At 47.5% G+C, this 14,696-nt stretch overlaps 1 protein-coding gene across 1 annotated transcript in view; it reads left to right on the forward strand.

Annotated features, from left to right (window-relative positions):
- Positions 1-14,696, forward strand: part of LOC144146905 (spliceosome associated factor 3, U4/U6 recycling protein-like) — a 58,844-nt gene that overhangs the window by 40,744 nt on the left and 3,404 nt on the right. Inside the window, exons 18-21 of the mRNA XM_077678866.1 lie at positions 7,689-7,772; positions 11,934-12,026; positions 12,963-13,052; positions 13,492-13,575. Of these exons, the coding sequence (XP_077534992.1) occupies positions 7,689-7,772; positions 11,934-12,026; positions 12,963-13,052; positions 13,492-13,575 (351 nt within the window). The remainder of the gene's footprint in view (positions 1-7,688; positions 7,773-11,933; positions 12,027-12,962; positions 13,053-13,491; positions 13,576-14,696) is intronic.

Raw genomic sequence — 14,696 nt, forward strand, 5'->3', positions numbered from 1 at the left:
CATATATTTCAGCGCCCTCCGTTAAAATGTGTCGCCCTAGTTGTCAAGCAAGGAGCTTAGCAGGCAAGCGGGGGGCAAATGGGCACACGGGCGCCTAGCGCTGACACAGCGGGCAAGCAGCAACAGCCTGGGCGAAATTTTGCATCTAGACACTCTTTTTAAAAAAGACGACTCCCTTGCACGGATAGCACACAAAGATGGAATCTCGTTGTCTATCCGTTTTGGAACTATGGTTGTTAAAAACACTTGCCTGGCTCCTTTTTCCATCCAAAATAGAAGTCAGCCGTGTGGGTACTTATTAACTCTTTCAGTACGGCGCCATAGGCCATCGGACGCCGGAGTTTGATGATTTCAAACGTCCCGCGAAAGCTAAAAACTAGGGGTGTGCGAATATTCAAAACTTCGAATATTCGATTCGAATTTTTTGGTATTCGATTCGATTCGAATGACACTTTTATTGCTCGAAGTATTCGAACCACCCAAAACTAAAAAAAAAATAAATTCAGAGCGTGTCTCAGCAGCAAAGTTGCGAAGCATGTACACGGCGAACGGTACGTGCTTTCGCAAACTGTATCGGTGTTTATTCGTAGTTACACTGGACTCTCGATGATACGATTCTGGGGGTGCGAATTTCGGGATTATGCGAATTTCCGAAAAGTCCCGGCGAAATTGCATTGTTTGCAATGGGAAAAATTTCGGCTGTTAGGAACGGACCTGCGCCGCCCGGCGGCAGATACGAACAAGCCGGCGAGGCACCCGACTGCTGAACGAGCAAGTGACGGCTCTCGCTCCCCTGTTTGTCACTCTTTCTCCAGAAACGGCCGGGCTGTTGTTTTCTGCTCGCGAAAACGCTCTGCGCACGCCCAACGTGCGCTGACACCGCCGCGAAACCACCCCCACGCTGCGCGCGGGGCGGCCGGCGGCGTCAACATGGCGTCTGCTCCAGCCGCGAAGTGGCGGGGGCGCTCGAGCGACCGCTTCTAACCGCTCTTTAAAATGCCGCTCAATGGAGACACGAAGTTGATTGTGCGGTAAAGGAGCTGATAATGCATGCGAAAACGGTACTATAAAACATCATCCGCGCCGCTAGAAAGCGCCCAAAAATATTTGCCGGGGTGCTAAGCCTAACCATCTCCGGCGGAGCCAAGCCGGCTGTCTCGATCTCATCGCAAGTAGTGAGGCTCCTCCATTCTGCCGCGTGCGTCGTGCGTCATTTTCTGACCAAGGTAGGTGCTACTGCGGGCGCGAAATGGTTGATGCGGGCGTGAAAATACAGCGCTCGCAGAGCCGAGGCGAGCGAATCGCATGCAAAAACGCACCATGCGGTTCACGCTTGACTGTTGCGGCGTGTAGCACAGCGAGTGAGGAGACGAGCGTGAAGCTTTACGTGCTCCAGAAAGGACTGCTTTGCGACATGGGGTTTAAAAAAAGCAGAAAAAGTCACGAATTTCTTCACGCGAAAGTAAGAAAAGAAATAAACGGAAACTTTTTTCAGCGCTCAATTTCTTGGTCTGTGTTGGTTCATTCGAATTTCGGATGATAGGAATATTTTTCGCGGTCCCGCGAGATTAGTATCATCGAGATTTTACTGTATCAGCGCGCGGCAATGTGCACGGGCTCGGGCATGCCAGCCACTAGTTTCTCAAGTGAGCGGCTGTTTTCGGTATCTGGTGGAGTCGTGACAAGCAGGAGGTTGTCACTGCTCCCCGAACATGTCGAGCAGTTAACCTTTCTCCATGTTAACATATAAGTGAGTGCAGACCTTAACCTGTTGAGTGCAATGGTATTGTGTAATTCCTAATTTTACTTGGTGTGATTTGTTGTGAACTAAAGTGCAGTTTTTGTGTTTCTAGATGGTGAAAACTTTAATTTTACTAAAAACAATAAGTATTCGTATTCGAAAAATATTCGAAAAATAGTCGATTCGATTCGAACTTTGTTTTTATTATTCGAATTCGATTCGAAATTAAAAAATTGATATTCGCACACCCCTACTAAAAACGGCACCTGGCAGACAACTAACGCCATCTGGCATATTTATTGACAACTCATTTTTCGATTTTATTATGTTTTGTTGATATTTCGCGTGCAGAGACCGCGCCAAGAGGGAAATTTGAACCCGCGGTAGTAGCGAGTTGTGTGAAAACGGCGTCCGCTGTATTTGGGCTGTATTTATAAACAAAACGGGCTTCCTATCTGACGACTGCGGCTTTACACATTGATGTGTAGGGTCTGGACAACGTACGGTAGGGATATTTTGCCAAATGCGCTGCGTCATATCGCGTTATCACCTTCATGATAGCCTGGCACTCGTGTCAGATTACCGCTACGGTGCGATGTGCGACACTTCTCAAGAGCGCTGGATTTTTTTTTCTGGTTTTTTACGCCTAAAGTGAAAAGGATTTTGTGTCAGAACACAAAAAAGTGCGCTTGGATGCATGACCGACTTACACTTGAGTGGCTTCGAGGAGTTGCACAGCCGTTAGTTCTGCTAGGTTGACGGGCCCCCAAAAATACAAAATTTGGTGTACAGCGTTGATATATATATTGAATCATAGCCAAGAAATCTAGGAACAATTTGTATATCTTAGAATTTCTAAAATAATTTTTAGGCTCATTACAATTGCCTATATACGTTGCGTGTATACTTTTTGTGCATTTTTTTTTATTATTTGACTAATAAACTGTAAGTAATTGTACCTTTCACAAAACTGCTGTTATGTGTTTGTAAGGGCAATCTAGTATAAGCTACAATTCCGCGCATAGCAATGCTAAATGTGTCCACTAGCTCAAGAGAAAAAAATAGTTTTGTGGAAGCACTCAAAATCGGCCGTTTTTCTGCCGTAATGAAAGAGTTAAGCAGCTTTTGCGTGATTGCTTTTCAATATATTGAGATTGGTGGTGCTCTTCCTATGTACATAAAGGGTGTTATCATGTGGCCCATGTTTTGTTCTCAAACTTTGTGAAGTACTTCTTTTATGGTTTATTTCCTTAACTGCTCAATGAATCTGCCATCGGCAGCAATAAGCAATTCGATTCAGCTTCGCAAACGGCTGCATGCAGGGATCAGGTGCTCTTTAGAGATGTTGGCCATTAAGTGAGAAATGACGGCCTTCAGCGAGTCTTTCGCATTATGCGGCTTATTGTTGGCCTCTCTTTCAACGACGCCGCAGACATAGTAGTCGAGCGGATTTAAATCTGGAGAACTAGGAGGCCACAAGTTGGGAGTGACTGGGTCGCAGAAGTTGTCAGCCATGCCACTATTGGGTGACGCAGGCAGTGTGGACTGGAACCGAATCTTGCTGAAAGACATATGGTCTTCCTAGAGCCACTAAGTAAGCTACGCGTAAGAGTAACAACACTGACGCACAGCGGCAGCCATTTTGGTGGTGCCTGATGCCAGGGTGGCCAGCTTTGTGCACCCTGTTGCGGCTGACATTGACGGGCAAAATTGGTCCAGGCGCCGCTTGGCAACCATGACAGCTGTGTTTACTTTTCAAGGATTTAGAGACAGCGCTCCGGTGCGACAGGTCAGGCTTGGCTTGGTTATGCTGGCGTAGCTTATGTAGTGGCTCTAGGTTACACTATAGCCACTAATTTAGCTATGCTTTTCTAGTGGCTGTCACTAGACCACTGTTGTTCTTTCCCAGTGGGAAGCAAAGCAGGCGTTTTTGACGCTGGGCCACTGCCGTTCGTTCCCGGCGGGAAACAAAGCAGGCATTTTCCACTTTCCAGTCGGTTGAAACAGCCCAGTAGAGCAGCATGGCATCGCTACTCGGTTTGGGGGTTTAAAAACTCACTCTCAACATTTCATACAGCCACACCGCGCTCCGAAAATTACGACTTATCGAAGGGCGCGCGTGCGGCTACGCAGAGGCACCAAAATGTCAGCGTCCATGGGTCTTCCGGGGTAAACAAATGTCATGTGACGGGATTTGTCCAGTGGCCGCTGTCGGCGGCATACAACAATGAGAGAAAAGAGTGCCAATACTCTGAAACCTGATCTAGTGGATCTAGGTCTTCCTTTAGAAACACTCTCTATCCAAGGCTCTACAATGGTGGCAAGCACATCTCCGTAACTGGCAGCATTAACACGGAGTCCTGCAAAAAATGTGCGTTGGCATGACGTCACCCTCGTTGCGGACAACAGATAACACCACCGCCGGAGAAATTAGGGGGTTCTGACGATGCCTGACCGCTGACTGTGCTTGTTCCTTTTCACCACAGATGCCACGTTACCGCCACAACACATCGGCTCTATCTGCACCTTGTAAATGAAAGACTTAGATACTTTTAGAAAGGTGGCGATTTCCAAATCGCTGTGATGCGCGGCCAGGGCGATGAGGACTGCATGGCGTTTCATTTTTTGCTTCAACTTGTACACTTCCATCTTTGAACAAACTCTGCAGTATGTATGATAAGGGGTCGACGAACAAGAAGCCGTACACCTAGATGTATATGTTGAGGCTGCTGGTGTCTATGGCGATAAGGAATAGCATTCTCAAATACCTTGCGCACCTGTTAGTTGCAACAATGGCATACTTCTCGGCGTGGTAATCATGTTGGAGGCACTTTCTGGCAAGTTCTGGCATTCCTGTGGTGTAGCCGGGAGGTACTACTTTGAAGCAAGAGTGCTAGCTGCTCAGCGGCTCATTGGCAGATGCAGGGTCTCTGGTAGCCATGGCACACTGATAGCACGGGGTGTGCATGACGGGGGATTATCGCAGTGCCAAGGCGGGTGTGTGATTGGGTACTTGACATTGCAAGTGCTCCTGCTTGCGATGGCTCGTCCGTGTGGAGTTCAATGTATGACTGGCCAAATCTTGTTCACTGCGGCGGGCAGCGCGTGGCTCCGTGCCGAGCGGATTTGCCAACCACATTTGGAACTGTGCAATGCTCAGGGGTGAGACAGCTCCGCATATTGCGCAGTTTTGATACAAATTTGTTTTCCTGCGCCAGGCTGCTCCGAAAGCTTGAGAATTGCAAAAATTGTGCCAAACTGCTCCAAAACCGTCTGAGAGCCAAGTTCAGGCAAAGTGCTCTTCGCCGATTTCTGCCGTGGTTTTGGTTATGGGGGGTGGCTGGGTTTACATTCAGTCGCTTGATCTGGTGCGGAAAGCTGTGCGACTCGAAAGACGGGAGTTCATTCAAAACTACCTGATGCCCGTGAATTCGCTGTGTTTTGGCCTTGAGTGTGAGGCGCGGTGCGTGCTTGAAGTGAAATTTCGAACTTATTGCGGTGTTATAAAACGGTGAGTTATTGCTGTCTTTGACAGCGGGCTTTTGAGCAGCATGAATGGGACAATCAACACTACAGAAGTAGCGGCGCAGGCTACATCTCCGCAAAATGTTCAAGCAGTGTCTGATAGCGGGACGGGCTATTATTGCACGTTAGTAATACAGTTAAACCTCGTTATAACGAGACAGGCTATAACGAAATAATGGATATAACGAGCAAATCGTAATTCCCCTTGAAAGTCCCCATAGAAACCAATGTATTTCAAACCTCGTTTTAACAAGGTAAAATTTGCCCGTTACGGGATATAACGAACAAATTTCGTTGAGAAATCAAATTTTGAGCTAATTTTTAAACAGTGCGCCACGCGGATTTGAGACAGTGCGCGACGCGGCAACTGTATTAGCAGTTCAAACTCCCGCCACGCGCGCGAAGCTGGATGGCGCGCCATGCGGACGCTGCGCCCGCGAAGCCATTCCCACCCTTCTCTCGCTGCGCACGGCATGCAGACAATGGGGCCCTTCGATTTACAGTCTTGGACTCACCGCGGGCTCCCCGAGAAGCAGTCCGACGTTCGATTTTCACATGCATCCCTATGGCTTCGGGGAATCCTCGGACTACCCGCGGACTATCCGCGGTGAGTCCGAGAAGAGCCCCAATGCGTCGCTTTCCTCTCCCCCCCTGCCCCCTCCTCCCCTGTTCGTATCGCCGACGTCGCTGCGTAGTTGCGTGTGTTTTGGCAGTCTACAGCCTTATCTTTTATCGTACTGCTCGCGTGATTCCAACAACGCGAGTGCGACAGGCGGGAAGCGAAAGCTAAAGGCTATCACGCTTGAACAGAAGACGGCTATGATAAAAGCCGTCGCATCGGGCGCGAAGGAAGGTAAGGTGCACTCCGTGGTAAGGTGGCAAGAGACTGACGTGTGGACGAGTACGCTGTCCACCATCATGAGCAACCGAGAGTCCATCGTCAGCGCTGTTGCACGTGGCGTGAAAGGAAGCGCTAAGGACGGCGTCGAAGGCACTAGATGCGGTGGACATGCTGCGCCGCTACTTTGGCGCGCACGAGGGCGGCGAAGATGGCGTGAACATAGCGGCCGCAGCTGAGCGAGCCATCGCTCGCATCAGGAAGGTGCATCAACGTCCAATTACGGACTTCTTCGAGCCAAGTCTGTTGGAAATACGAGTTTTGAACTGCAATAAAGTAGGTTCGTGACTTTTCCTTTTTACCTCCGGAATGTGTTTATTTTGCTGACTACCGCCGTGCGGCAAGATGCTATTTCGCCCGCTTTTTGTTTTAGGTAACTACAATGCAAATATTTGCAGTAAATGTCGGCTACGGCTATAACGAAATATTGGCTATAACGAGCAAATCGCGGTGCCCCTTCAATTTCGTTATAACGAGGTTTAACTGTAATGGTTCACCTATCTGCCAAAAGGGAGGTGGCTAAACATACCAACGTTACTCAAATTACGATCGTAGTGAACGTGCGCCATGCGGATTGAAATGAAGGGCTGGTGGGGGGTGCGACGACTGTCACCTCGCTTTGCGCAACTTTTGCCGTGGCTCTGCATTGTGCATAAAGCCACGTCTGCGATTACAAAAATAATAATTTCGGCGATCAAATGATAGTAAAAATGCCTTACGATTGCTTAGTTTTTCAATTCAATAGTTTCAACGGCCCTCCGCGCTATCCATGCATAGAGGCTAAGAATTTAAAAGTGGTAGGAAAAAAGGTAGTGCAGTTCGTATCTTGTGATACTCTGGTAGAAAAAACTTTATTGAAAGGCTGTTTCAGTGTTATGTACGTTCAAAACCGATTAAAAAGTGCACTACCCCCCCCCCCCCCCCCTTCCCCTCTTCACACACCCTCGGTGCCAAAAATTTGATTTTTAGGCTCCTAAGGTGACCTAATAAATGTTGTTCTTCTGCTCCAATTTTGATTTTTAGGCATCTAAGGTGACATAATAAATGTCGTTCTTCTGCTCCAAATCAAGGTGGTTCTGCTCCAAAATTGAGATTTCACTGCTCCAAAAACTGCTCCCAAATCTGATTCAGCTGTCTCACCCCTGAATGCTGGTTTGGCAGGCAGTGGACTTTGCTCCGTGCGAGAGGGCCGGTGACGCAATTTACCCTGATGTGTGTTCAAATAGGTGCGAAACTACACAACGTGGGTTTGTTATTTGGTGTTAAGTTGGTCTTGGCTGCATTCCCTTCTCCTCGTTAACTTGTTTTCTTGATTGTGTTTGCAATGCAAGGAGGGGGAGGGTGACATAATCAAATCCACTGCACTTCGGTATTCAGTGCCGTGCTGATATCACATGCCCTCGGCTTTTTATGCAGGCACCAAGCTGTGGTTGAGGGCAACCACCCAATGCACTGGAATGCCATGCGTGCCCCTTTCGGGTGCCTCTGTCTCCTCCTCCTCACTGTGTACCCCCCTTTGTGCAGGTTGGGGAAATTGAAGAGCTGCGCCTTGTACGAGACTACAAGGGAAGGTCCAAGGGCTACGCCTACCTAGTCTTCAAGAGCACGGTGAGCGCCCCCCCATTGCTACCAGCGGACGAATGCCTTGGTGCGTTCTTTGAGCTGAGCGCTAGGCTCCTGTGGTGGTGCAGTGGCTAGGCCATTCATCCTAAAACAGCGCTTAAAGGAGCCATGAAGAGAAAATACAACTTCGTTTAATTTGAAAGAACTAGGATTCAGTATTTCACTCAGCTCCATTACAGCCACAAAAGATGTTTTTTAACGGAAAAAAAAGCAAGAAGTATTTAAAAACTTCCAAATTTTGTGCCACAGTGACGTGTTTTGAGCAAGAATGACGTTATATGGGCCAACAATAAAACATAATTTTCAATGCGTTAACTGCGCATTAGCATTCAAGTGATGAGGTCAAATGGAACTAGAGGCCCCATTACAGTCGTCCAGTCATGTGTCATCGCGACAGGTCAGTTAGGCGGCCGCCAATCGCACAAACAAGGTTCCGTGACATCATAGAAATGTTGCGGGAAATTGGCTAGGGGGTCGCGACTGCTTCACACGTTTTCTTTATTATCTCCGTTATTTGTTCGAAGATTGCCATGATATACGCATCATTGTTATCGGGACTACGCAGTTTTTCTAATAAACCCAACTTGTATTTTGTCTTCATGGCTCCTTTAACAACACAAGGATGAGGAAAAGGGGACACAAGACGGTGCTGAGCCATACCTCAAGTGCCAGCTGTCAATTCTGTTGGCCTGAGCCATTCCACAACTGTTCTCACAAGGCTGATTTGTCTGTTTATCTTGTGAGGCTCTTCAAGGTCTCTTCTGTGCATTACCTAATAAAAAGAAATAATCAAAGATGCGAAAGGGATCAAGGTAAAGGTGCATTAAGCTTGCTAGTGCATGGAACCACACAGCAGTTCCTCCCTGCTGCATTTCTCTGCAAGTGGTGTGGTCAAAGTGCTAAAGTCAGGGGTGAGACAGCTGCGCATATTGCACCTTTCTGATACAATTCCATTTTCCTGCGCCAAGCTGCTCCAAAAGCACGAAAATGGGGAAAATTGCGCCAAACTGCTCCAGAAGAGCCTCAACGGCACGCATTTTGATGGTCATGTCAGTTTCGGCGGGGACGAAAGCCTCCAGCATCCGGGTCACCGCTTTTATCGTCGGGCAATCGCAAACACAGAAATGGCACAAATAGAAAGACTGAAACGAAGCAAGCGATAGCTTCTAAAACTCGATTCACTTTCCGTCCGGGTTCACTGAAACGGCCTCCTCGATTAGGCATCGCTGTGGCAACAAACATGGCCGCCGCCTGATCTGGCTGCTACAAATGCGCTCATTGCGCATCGCCGATATTTTCCCTGGTTTATGTTACGCTATCAGCTGGGTTCCAGTCTATTCATTCTATCTGTTGTGGCTCTGAACAGTGACGTTAGCGCGGGGATATTGTTTGAGATTGGTGCCAGATTACGGGAAGTTGCGCGGCTCGGAAAAAAGTTCATTGAAATGTGGGGCCTACGACTTCGGCGTGGTTTGTCCTTGAGTTGCGAAACGCGGTGGGCGCGTCTATAATCAGGTTCGTGAAGTGAATTTTTTGGCTCGTTGTAGTGTTATAAAATGCTGAGGTGTTGCTGTGCTTCGAAGCGCGATCGCGAGCCTCGGGGATGGAACGGTTGACACAAAAGTTGCGGGCTGTGCTGCGGCGCCGCGAACTGTTCAGGCAGCGCCCAATAGCTGCAGGACTACACTGTTGCCATAGAACGCGACTATAACACTTGATGTATGCAAAGTAAATTTAATGCCAAAATCTAGGTGGCTAAACAGTAACGCTACTCAAATGACCATAGGGTGAACCTGCGCCCCGGTGACTGAAACAGGTAGGCTGGTTGGGCTATGCGACCGTTAGCTCGAAGTTGCTCAACTGTTGCCCTGACTACAGTCGTTTGTACAACGCAGCCTGGGATTACAAAAATAACTTTAGCATTAAAACGGCAAAAAAACGCCACAATTGCGGAGCCCTTAAATTTGATAAGAGTTTTAGCAATCCGTCTGTTCCGTCGTGTACGTAGTTACCGTGCTGACCGGGACTCGTCTGGGCACTCGCATTCGTAGCGGTAGGGGGATTAGTTCCGCGGGCCTGCCTTCGCCTTGTCCGCGCCTCCTCGCCCTTCCGCGCGCGCAGGCGCAGACCGGTCCCGGTTAACCCGGAAACAAAGTAATCAACATAACAGACGGACTGCTAAAACTCTCTAATGTTAACGGCAGTTTTGTTGTCAGTGTTGCGTGCAGCCGCAACACAATATCACCAGTTAGGAAAAAGGTAGTGCAGTTAGTACTTTGTGATACTCTTAAAAACTCTTTCAGGTAAGGCTGTTTCAGTGTTCTGTGTATTCAAAATTGATTGAAATGTCCACTTGACTCTGCAAATAGCTGAAATAATGATTTTTTAAGCTCACAAGACGGTGTATTAAATCTCCCTAACTGCTCCAAATCAAGATTCTTCTGCTCCAAAACCGAAATTTTGCTGCTCCGAAATCTGCTCCCAAATCTGTTTGGGCTGTTTCACCCTTGTAAAGTGAGCAAGAGAAATTACAGGATGTCGTTTCACTAAAATGAGTATGAGGGGTGTTGCTGAAGCCAAAGAGTGCTGGCTTGGTTACTGTTGGTTATCTTGTTTTCAGTGTTCATTAATATTTATAATTATTAACAACTTTTTTTGTGAGCATGGGCGTGTGCCATATGTCGGCACACACAGCCGCCGTGTAATGTTTAGTCGCTGCTCATTTTCTTCTACTGCCTTCGGCATCGGCTCATCGATTGTTCATCTCAATGCTTGTCAGTTTCTGACACGTGTCTTGCACCTGTATACAGTCTACGCCCATTACAACGGACCCCTCTTAATCCAGAAGAAAAAAGACCGCTGTAGCCGAAGTATGCAGTATTCGACCGGAAGGTGGGGGGATATATGAGCGCAAAAGTGGGTACTTTGACCGGCCGGTATTGCATGTACACAGTACAGACACTTTGTTCTTTCTACACACCTGCAGCACCTCTGCACAGTGCTTGCACGAGGGCAAAGAATCTCCTAAACACCATTTCCAAAGCTTAGTATCGGCACTTGGAAAAGGCCTAGCGCATGCGGTCAAGTGTGTAAAGACGCATGATAACCTGAACAAATAAAGCAAGAATATAACTAAGAGCAGTTAATAACCAGCTATGAAAATCAGTCATGGCTATCAGAATTAGCCAGGCTATTTTAAATCCCTTTGTGACGAGGCAGGTTTACTTGAAACCCTTTGTCAAACAAATAGGACCGCTGCCTAACGTTCCCCCTAGGCAGCTTCCACGTTTTTTATGATTTTAGTCAGGTCATTGAAACAGCTGATACGAAATAACCTGATGAAGGACAGCTGTGAAATCAAAAGTTAGACCAATTGGACTGCGCACAGCCACCGGCAGATTTGCTAGATTTGCTTACAGTGGATGGGAACCAACCCCCCCCCCCCCTAGTTGAGGCATTTCTTAACTCTTTCACAGGAACAACGGATGCGTGGGAATAATAAAGACTGAACTTCACTGAACCCGAGTTCTTTATTAGATAAAAAAACTGACAAGGGCAGACTTGTCATGGCAACCCGTGTCGCACGCTCGACTTGGCGGCAGAAGTCGAGAGGCGTGTTGCGGACTAATAACAATACTGCTCTTGTGCTGTTCGGTTAATCCGAAATGCCTTGCACTCCCCGTGGACTTCGTATTAACGGGAGTCAACTGTAGCAGGGGTTTCAGGGCTCATTGTTCAGCAAAACTGCACTTTTATGACGCGACATGAGGGGCAGATGAGATTTAAGTCATTGCTATGTGCAGGTTCGATGAAATGAGACTTGATGTGATTTCTGGTCAAAATGGTTGTGTGCTGAATGCATGCATGTGAACTGGTGTAACGTACCTTTGTGCATAAATCGAGCATCGTGCTCTGCAGAGCAAGGGTTGACCTTCTGCGCAACCACTTCCCAGCACTCCTTATGTTTCACACTTTCATTGTAATGAGCGGTAGTGTAGGCCAAGCAGTCTACAATGGTCAGCTGTTTTGTCGGCAAGACAACAAATAGGCAAGGGTGCTTGCTACTGCACATCGTTTCCTCAAATGTGACAAAATGCCCACCCAGCTGTTGAGTCTTCTGATTGTCGTCTCTTCCTCTCCCTCTAGCAACACGTTGAGGAGGCACTGAAGAGAGACCGCACCCCTGTCAATGGACGGCCCGTCTTCGTGTCCAAGTGCAACGAGCGGACCCAGTTCAAGGTGACTTTCTCTGTGGTTGTCACGTTTGTGATCACCAACACAAGTTTGTAGCATCTCGAAGCAATGTGTGGGGCTTCAAATGCCTTGAGTGAAGCTTCACCTTTCTACCCCTCCTCATCCTATCTTTTTTCAATCCTTACAGTAGTTTGAAACTCTTGTTGTTCGTACACTTTTTGGGGTGTAACAATGGCTGTGTGTGAGTGTTTTCTGGGCATGTTTTCTGTTTGTGAGTTTGCTGAGTGAGGCAACAGGGCGTGTTTTGTCCTATGCTGAAATACATTTCATCCTGTGAGTGCTCCTTGGAGGCCACTGTGTGTGTGGGTGTGTGCATACGTGCTAGCGTGCGTGCATGCGTGTACTTGCACACATATTTTTCGCTATTATAGTTTCGGAAGTGCGAATCAAATTTTGTACAGTACTAAAAAACGAGATGCGAGTAGCTGCTTTTTTGCAACATCTGAAAAAATGTACACGGTGCTATATGCATTACACATTAAAGCGATTGGGACAGAGGGAAATGCAAAGACAGAACAAACAAGCAGCTACTGTTCACAAACATGAGCCTGGCTTCTTCTCAGCTTTCGTCGCCCTCACTCGGGTGGTATTTTTTAAGTGAAGCTTATTAGGCCTTTGTGCCAAAGCACATTGCAGGAAAGCCAACTTTACACACTGGGTTTCCCAAAATGATGATGGCGATAAGCAAAGGCACGTCACATCCCTCAAGAAAAAAATGCTTCCTGTGGTCAGAATTAAACCTAGGTCCCTCGCGTTATGAAGCTGACGTCCATTGGATTGCGCCATTCCGACATGACCGAAGCTCTTTGGATTTTTTTACTCAGGTTGCATTGGAGAAAGTTGGCATTTCAACCATCTTTCTCATTAAGTAAAAGGGGCATTGAGTTTTTTCTCATTGTCTCTCGTGCCCACTGCCAACAGTTCCAGACGGGCATGGAAAAGAACAAGCTCTTTGTTCGGGGCATACCAGCCGACCTGGGCGAGAAAGACCTGGAGGAGCTCTTTGGGAAGGTGCGTGTTCCTTTTGTTTTTTTTTAATGTGTGTGTGTGCGTGTAGTGGTGCTCTCTGCTTAGTGTACTGATGGAATGGAATGACATGTAACACAGTCGATTGCACATAACTAGTGAGGAGCCGTTGGGGGGAAGAGGCGTCTCGAGCATGCCATGGAAAGCCTGCGCAGATGAGCTAGAAATTGTGTTTGTTGGCAGGTGTAGCTCATGGGGTGTTGCTGGGGGCTTTTAGATGAGAATCCCCGAGACTGTGACAGCCATCGGGACCTAATTCCATCTGCGGCCAAGCTACTGTTGACTCTCGTAACATAGCAAATATATTTCTATTCACCATTGCGTCTCTTTGTGGCACTTTGCTGTGCATTCGTATTCCACAGTGGCCGTTTTTCCTTCTTTGGAGGCGTCAGTAGAGTTGCTTTTTGTGCCTGTTTCTCTGCAGTACGGTGAGCTGAAGGGTGTTCGTCTGGTGACGTACCGCAACGGGCACTCCAAGGGAATTGCCTACGTCGAGTACGCTAACGAGGTGAGCAGCTGGCTCCCCGCGTTCTTGTTTTCCCAAGCACAGTTTGCGACTGGACAGGTGTTGGTGACCTTTTGCTTTCACGTGGTCTGCATTGTGCGACCTTGTTTTACGGGGTCAGCGTCATCTCAGTGGTACATCGCAAAGATACACCGAGCTGCCACAGAATGTTTTTCAAATGCACCACATGCTTGCAAAGGAGCTGCAACTCTCAGCAAGAGAGAGAGAGTGTGCTTAATAATTAACATCCACGTGAAGAGACGCAGCAGAATGGATGTTGTGGTTACAGTGGGGCCCGAAAATTTGTTGCCACGTTATTTTTTAATTTTCCACGTTCAGCCGTGTGAATGTGGCGAAAGCTGGCTTGGGGCGAAGGTGTGGGCGTCTTTGTTCGGGATCTGCTGACGAAATGTGCAAGTTTTTTCTGTAGAAGGTGCCCACACTCAATGGAGCATGTCCTTGTCTCTGCAAAATTGCGCAGAAGACACCTGTTTTATGTGTTTAGGCAGATCCCCAAATTGCCAAACAGGGCGAGTAGCACTGGAAATATTTTTTTCAGCATGTGCCAGTGCGTGGCTGGCATAAGTTGTTGGCTGGCAGAATGCTGATAAGCACTGTGTGTTATTTCTAGACTTTGCCAACTCTTTTGCTGCTGTGCCTATTTAAAATTGATCACATTAGTTGACAATTCTAATGTCCAATTTCAATGCATTTGAGGTGATTCAGAGACAAGTGAAGCGAAATGGGGGTCAGTTTTGGAAATGCCCTTTTATATTCAATGTTGTTATCCTTTATGCAATAAAAAAAACATGATTTTTTACACAAATGTACCTCACATCCGCGCTGACATTGTGCATGGCTGTCGCATGCCACTGCTTTCGTAAAAAAGAAAAAAAAAATGATGTTCTTAATCGCAGTGTACCAGTGCTTCATTTTTGTGATGTGGCCACCAGTGCTGATAGAAAGCGGTTGCATTGCAAGTGGCTTGTGCCTGTCAAAATGCATGCTGAGCTGCTTCCCGTCTGGACGTTCATTTCCTCGGCCCCCTTTTGAGACGTTTGGATGGGTGGTAGAGTTCAGTGCGGAAGCAAAACACTGAAAGGGAAAAACACGGCAGTCGGTGA

This window comes from Haemaphysalis longicornis, unplaced genomic scaffold, assembly GCF_048455015.1.
Source record: "Haemaphysalis longicornis isolate Haplotype H1 unplaced genomic scaffold, Haemaphysalis longicornis Haplotype H1 scaffold_7, whole genome shotgun sequence".
Classification (NCBI taxonomy): domain Eukaryota; kingdom Metazoa; phylum Arthropoda; class Arachnida; order Ixodida; family Ixodidae; genus Haemaphysalis; species Haemaphysalis longicornis.